We start from the raw sequence: 6,671 nt of genomic DNA, 5'->3' as shown, positions 1-6,671 counted from the left end.
GGAGAGCTTGGGGAAAATATGCCAGTTACAGTGGTTATCAACCGGGTCAAACACATGATGGGAGTTTTGCTGGAAAAACATTGCAAGATTTTTTATCACACCCATTCAGAAACGATACCAGGGCAGCGTAAATGCCTGTTGGAGACTTTGTGGATCTAATGGAGCCAACCACTTCCATATTTTTTGGGACTGCCAGACAATAAGACCTTACTAGGAAGAGATCCACAAACATATAAACAATGTATTTAGTGTAAACATTCCACTTAAATGTGAAACTGTGTATTTGGGCAATCTAGGGTTTGAAGCATGGAACATCAACATCAATAAAAAACTGCTGGCGATACTATTGGCTGCCAGTAAGAAATCTGTTACCAGGAAATGGTTAAAAGTAGACCCACCCACCATTGATGAATGTATTGAAATTGTCTATGAGATTTATGTTATGGAAAAGAAGTGGTGCGCAACCCGGTTCTGTTCTGCTTTGTTATTGTTCCCAACTGAATAAGTAGTGGTCCGTAAAGAGAAAATTTCAGAAGGGCAATATGGACCAAGTCATCTAAACTTTCTCAATCCACCCTTACCTATGTACTTGAACGACGGGAACGATGGGAATTTGCTCTTCCAAATAAAAAGAGAAAAAAAAATAAAAGAAATAAAGTGAAAAAAACTAAACTGAAGACTAAATGGTGATATATGCACAGAAGATATTATTAAAAACTACTGACGCTCTGTTCTGTAATTCTTTAATGCTATTTTGAGGTTATCCTTGATTTTTAAGACGATGAATATTCCATCAGTTAGCCGAGTTGAACTTTGAAAAGGACTCAGTAGGTAAATTTACGTCTAAAGGCGAGCCGCCGAAAATGCTGAGCTTATGCTGGAAGTTCAACAGCGGGGCTCATTGGTGTCATTTACACGGGTGATGCACCTCTTCTGTTTTTTCTTTCTAGACTTGCTGCAACAAGGGTTTATATTTCCACTTCACATATTCAATTAGACATCCTATTACTTTTCAGTAAACCCCTTATGGGATATTTCAGCCTGTCAGCCTTAAAAGCCATTTTTCATCTCTTATGTTTAGCTCAAGGGATTCTCTGTGTTGCTGTCACTGTTTGTGGCTAACAAATCGCACTAATGAGTCACATGACACCGGGAAGGGAAACTGGCTAATTGGGCCCAATTTGAACATTTTCACTTAGGGGTGTACTCACTTTTGTTGCCAGCGATTTAGACATTCATGGATGTGTGATGTGTTTTTTTGAGGGGACAGCAAATTTACACTGTTATGCAAGCTGCACACTCACTACTTTACATTTTAGAAAAGTGTAATTTTTTTCAGTGTTGTCACATGAAAAGATATAATCAAATATTTACAAAAATGTGAGGATGTAGTCACTTTTCTGAAATACTGTATGAGATATATTATAGGCCAATATAATATGATATTGGATTATTGGAAATTATTAATTATTAACAACTGTACCGATGTGGCATACTTTAGTAAATGTCATTAGTTCTAGCCAGTAAAACTCTAAATCTAAATGGTGAAGATGATATTAAAGATGACAATAACCTTTCATAAAGAGAGACAGACATGCCACTCATACTTATTCATTGAACAGGCTACCTGTACTGATACTGTCAGTACTTTAAGGGAAACAAAGAATTCATAGCTAGTTTTATGTTACAAAAAATGACTCATTGTTAAATTTCTCTGGAATTTATCCAGCGATGGTGTCACCCAACAATGCCCTGTTTCAGTCTCACATGTTGAACAAGGCTCATCTGACAGCAAACATGAATCTGATATATATTTCCTAACAATGATTAATAACTAGTTCAAACTAGTAACTCTAGTTTATTACATTTTGCCGGCCCTTTGTTAAAGTAAAGTTTGCATCTCTCTGTCAGTTCACATATTAATAGCCCTGTTAGCCATAGATAAAATCATGCTTGGTAACTCCTACTTTGGTGTTATGATGGCAAATCTTAAACACAGTGAATAATAACCATTTCATATAAGTTACATTGATGTGCACAGACGCTTGCACCATTTAGAAACCCACTAAGGCAGCATGATAAAGTACACCCAATTGATTCAAATAAGAAGAGGATGCATTCACACAAATTACGTTACCAACCTCTAATCCTGTAATCTGTACCTTGAATGTCCCACCTCAAGACCAAGTAACTTGTCAGGGGAAAATGCCAAGATGTAAATGAAAGCAGTAATATTGCAGGAACAAGACATTTCACCGTTTTCTTCTTCTGTTGAGTTTAATGGCAGCTGGTATCCATAAATGTTGCATCTTTTCCAGCATTGCCACAGCATGTGTGAAAAGGGACAAGACTGAGACTTCCAGAATGAAGCTGCATGTGTGAAAAGTGAAAATTTTGTTTGATAAACTCACACCAAACCGGCTCAGTTTGTTGCAGAGCTCTGCATGTAAATAATCTAAACTTAGTGGAATATTTATTTTGGGAAACTGAATTGCTGCTACAGACACATCTGAACTAGTAAACATCAAATCTACTAGTACAGTGCCTGTTCGGAGAGGGCTGGTTGTCAAAGGTAAAATTAGATGACATTATGGCTGACGGGTGTTTTCCCTTAAGACATAATAAAAGAGATGGATGCTCAGCCAAAATACTCACTACATCAGTGAATATAACAAAATATAACCCTATTGGAATTTGTCCTTATTAAAACCTTTTAGTGCAGGAAATTTAATCAATTGCAGGCATGTATAATGTGTCATTTGATAGTTTGAGTTCTGCTTAAGAATGATCTTGCAGTGATAATCTTTCACAGTTCCTTGGTTACAAACATCGTGCAAACAAAACTTTAAGCTGGACACGGCGAACATGTTGCCTGTAAATGTGTATTTTAGTTGTGTGTTTTGTCTTTAGTTCCTTGGTTTTGTGAGGTGGCAAGATAAGTAACTTCATCCTCAGTTCCTGGTAAGATCCGTCTGTAACTGTATATAAGAGCTGGTGTTTCTCTGGTTCAGCAGCTCCAGACAGGACGACTGAAGCTACAGACGCTGAGAAGGAAGAAGAGAAGATCGTTCTGCAGCAGGTTTGCTCACAAACTGTCATTATATATTGACCTGACTGCCACTACAGGTGGTCTCTTCCCTAGAGAAGTATTACTAACATGTCCCTGTCTGTCTTTATTAAAGGTAATCATCATCTTCAACATCTGCATCATCTCCACCATGAAGACGCTGACTCTGTCTGCACTTCTTTGTGCCATGATGGCTCTGACCAGAGCTGCTGGTGAGTATTACTCCATATGTGAGTGTGAACGAGAGACAGCTTATGTTCCTGTGTCTATACACAGCAACAAGGGTAGATGAAGACATGAACTCACTAGTGGGTCAAAATGTTCTTCTAGCTCTTCCAGACGCAGATGATGAACCTGGGACAGAGGGAACTGCTGTCCAAGGTGAGTGGATATATCTTTAGATTTGTAATGGTGCTCTCTTATAATCACATATGAGGCATGAGTATTACTGCATGTGTAGCATAGGTGTCATTTACGCTGGGGATATGTCCACACCACTTTTTAAAAGAATAATTTGTTAAAAATGTTCTGAAAAATAGCTTGCAACGATAAATGCTAACTAAAAAATGAAAATACTATTAGAAAGGTTTGTTTGCACAATAAGAAAACACGCTATGCAATTTAAATATAGAAGATTAAAAGAAAACAAGCTTCTGTTTGCTGCATTTTCTTCCATTATATATTTATATTTTGAATTATCACCTGCCAGCTGTGTTGAATTTCGCTTTATAAAAACAAAGGCATTTCCATGAATTGCTGCAGAGAAGCTCTCCAAAATGCAGGGAATTATGTGCTTAATGCTCAAAATCTTCTGACCCCCGATCATTCAGCACTGAATATTTCTTCAAAATAATGTTAAAATATTTTCCCTGTAATCCCAACATTGTGCATCGTCATGTCTCGTGAGTTAAATGCATTGTCACACCCCTAATCTGAGCCATTGTGTCCCCAACACTTTGAACTTATTCATAAATACACAATGTAAACAGCAGACAACTTAAATCAGTAACTGCTATGTCAAACTGTGCAGCTCTTCCAGATGCAGAGGCTGGAAACTGGACCAACATTACTTTTCCAGAATTAAGCTACTTTGTCATGATGTTCTCCTGGAAATAAACAAAAATACTGCATCTACCACTACTGTAGACTCACTGTTCACTCTTTTGTTTGACAGAAAAGAGTCATGTTGTCAAGAGGGCCACAGTATGTCCTAATGATTGGACTCCTTTCAATGGTCGTTGTTACCGCTACGTTCCACAAGTCATGAGTTGGGCTTTGGCTGAGGTAATCAGGATTATCTTTATTCATTTATTCTTTTTACTACTTTCTACAGTAAGTTACTACTTTCTACACTTATTTTTCCGCTGTAGAGAAACTGTCACACTTTGGGTGGAAACCTCGCATCTGTTCAAAACTCCAAGGAGTCCGGTGTGATTCAGGTGGTGACGACATTGAGCAACACCCAAAATCAAATAGTAGCTTGGCTTGGAGGGTCTGATGCACAACAGGTATATTATTTGTCATTTACCTAATGTGTAAATAATTATTGTCTTTTAAACGTTCAATATTCTCTTCTGTGCTCAAGGAGTCACTGTGGTTCTGGAGTGACGGAACGCCTTTCCACTTTACTCAGTGGTGTGGTGGACAGCCTGATAACGCTGGTGGTCGTCAGAACTGTATTGGTTTTAATTTTAGAGGTAAATAATATAATAATATTATAATATAATATAATATATAACATTTTCAATGTGAGCTCAGTGTATAATTGGTGTAGACTGGACAGGATGAATATTAAAGAAAAGGCTGGTGAAAATCTTTGGCTTCATGAAGTCACTTGTAGTTACAAATAATGCATTACATCCTAACCTACAGCATGTACACAATTGATTATCAGGTTTATTTGTAACCTATTAAAGTAGTCATGGTGTTGTGATGACAAGAGTCAGGAGTAAGAGTTTTCTGTCTACATAATGATGCTGCATTCAAAAGTTTCAGGTTTGCTGTCTGACTGCTGTGTTTTTGGTTCTTATAGACTCGAAATGCTGGGATGACTTTGCTTGTGAAGTTCAGCACCCATCTGTTTGTGTCAGAGAGGAATGATAAAAGCACAAACACTGATCAATTTGTGGCTGTGAGGAAACTCGTCTCTCTTTACGCCACCAGTCTCATATTTGACCTGAAGGCTCTAAATCTCATTTCACATCTTTATTTCTTCTCTATCGCTGTAACGCTACTAAAGAAACAAAGCGACAAGTGACATAAACAGCAGCTGGATTGTCTCTGTCTCTTTAATTTGAGCAGACTGAATGTGTAATGAAAAGAAAGCTTTTAACACAACTTTATTCTGCAGAGTGAACTGTTTTTTCTTTTCTTATGCAAAATTAGTAATAACTCTCAAGCATTGAAACAAGCTGGTCTGTGTAATATCTCCTGTTTCTACGGGTACAATCTACCTTGACCTCAAAGAGCTTCACCTATAATACTGTCAAATAATACTGAACATTATAGTTGTTGGTAGCGCCCAGTGAAAATGTTCATCCAATAAACCTAATAAGAGATAGTACAAAAGGGATGTGATCCAAACCAGGATTAGATCTTCATATTCAAAGTTTTTGAAAGTGTCCGACAGCATTTGGTTTAGTTTAACCCTCCTGTTGTGTTTTGGGCAAAATAAATCAATAAATATATACACAAGCGGCAATGGTGCAACATTTGACATTTTCAGAGGAGAAGAACAGATGCAGATGACTTAAGAGATCAAAGTGATGAAAGAATTTGGACTTTTTCAGATAACTCGAGAAACGCAAATTTGATTTTTGCAGCATCACCTTGAAATCAGAGAGTGTCACTATGTGTATTTCACCCTCATTGTCAGCAAGTCTGACTTGGTCACCTGGGTCTCATTTATAAAACTGTGCATAGAATCCTCACTAAAAGTGTTCGTGCACCCAAAAGCCAAAAATGGTGGACGCCAAAAAATATTCAGACTTATAAAACTGAGTGTATGAGTTAAAAGAAATATGACTGTGAGTTGTTGTAAATGACAATAACGTTTGACAATGACGTTTGGCTTGATAAGGAAATGGACATGTGATGAAACTATGCTCTCATGTTTGCTTGACTGTAGCATTAAAAACGGCATCAATTTAAATATATTTGTCCTCCTGTTCACCTTATTAATGAGAATAAATTTCAAGGCATGCAAGTAGGACTATTAACTGTCCAACATATTTGAGGCGTTCTTTTGCAGAAACAGAATCTCCGTTTGTGTTATTATCCTCAGTCGTGGTTCTTTTTGTGCGTCGCAAATTATCTTAAATTATGTTTTGTTATTGCCCACTTCAGGGAAAATCAATCAAAGGAGTGTCTGATTATTTAGAAAGGCTTCAAGACTATACTACTCAGAGGTAACATTTCGATATATTTAACACAATAGTAGGCCTATTCATTTCAAACAGTTTCATCCTTCTTTCTTCATTCTTCTGCTACAAGTTTGTTTTTTATAGATCACAACCTTTGCTTGGGAAGTGGCGTATCACGTTTCCAGCCCTGTTTTGTACACACGCACCGTTTATAAATTGGACCACTGGGGCCTCATGTATAA

General features: G+C 37.3%; 1 protein-coding gene and 1 long non-coding RNA gene across 2 annotated transcripts; both read left to right on the top strand.

The window, feature by feature from the left end:
- The first annotated feature begins 3,007 nt into the window (after nucleotides 1-3,007).
- LOC123980951 lies at nucleotides 3,008-3,453 on the top strand. The gene is made up of 3 exons (XR_006827607.1): nucleotides 3,008-3,079; nucleotides 3,183-3,279; nucleotides 3,398-3,453. It is a non-coding gene; the product is annotated as an uncharacterized LOC123980951 (long non-coding RNA).
- A 768-nt stretch (nucleotides 3,454-4,221) lies between these two features.
- On the top strand, nucleotides 4,222-5,335 carry LOC123980940 (ladderlectin-like). The gene is made up of 4 exons (XM_046065565.1): nucleotides 4,222-4,351; nucleotides 4,438-4,575; nucleotides 4,653-4,764; nucleotides 5,100-5,335. The coding sequence occupies exons 1-4, from the start codon at nucleotides 4,331-4,333 to the stop codon at nucleotides 5,165-5,167; spliced, it is 339 nt and encodes a 112-aa protein (XP_045921521.1). The 5' UTR covers nucleotides 4,222-4,330; the 3' UTR covers nucleotides 5,168-5,335.
- The last annotated feature ends 1,336 nt before the right edge of the window (nucleotides 5,336-6,671 follow it).

This window comes from Micropterus dolomieu, linkage group LG12 (genome assembly GCF_021292245.1).
Source record: "Micropterus dolomieu isolate WLL.071019.BEF.003 ecotype Adirondacks linkage group LG12, ASM2129224v1, whole genome shotgun sequence".
In the NCBI taxonomy this organism is placed as follows: domain Eukaryota; kingdom Metazoa; phylum Chordata; class Actinopteri; order Centrarchiformes; family Centrarchidae; genus Micropterus; species Micropterus dolomieu.
This window is presented reverse-complemented; position numbering and strand designations above follow the sequence as displayed.

Excerpts from the sequence above, each read along its gene's own strand:
- LOC123980940 (XM_046065565.1), top strand. The coding sequence starts at position 4,331 with ATGAGTTGGGCTTTGGCTGAG. Across the intron at positions 4,576-4,652 it reads GAGGGTCTGATGCACAACAG|GAGTCACTGTGGTTCTGGAG; the intron begins GTATATTATTTG and ends TCTGTGCTCAAG. Across the intron at positions 4,765-5,099 it reads TATTGGTTTTAATTTTAGAG|ACTCGAAATGCTGGGATGAC; the intron begins GTAAATAATATA and ends TGGTTCTTATAG.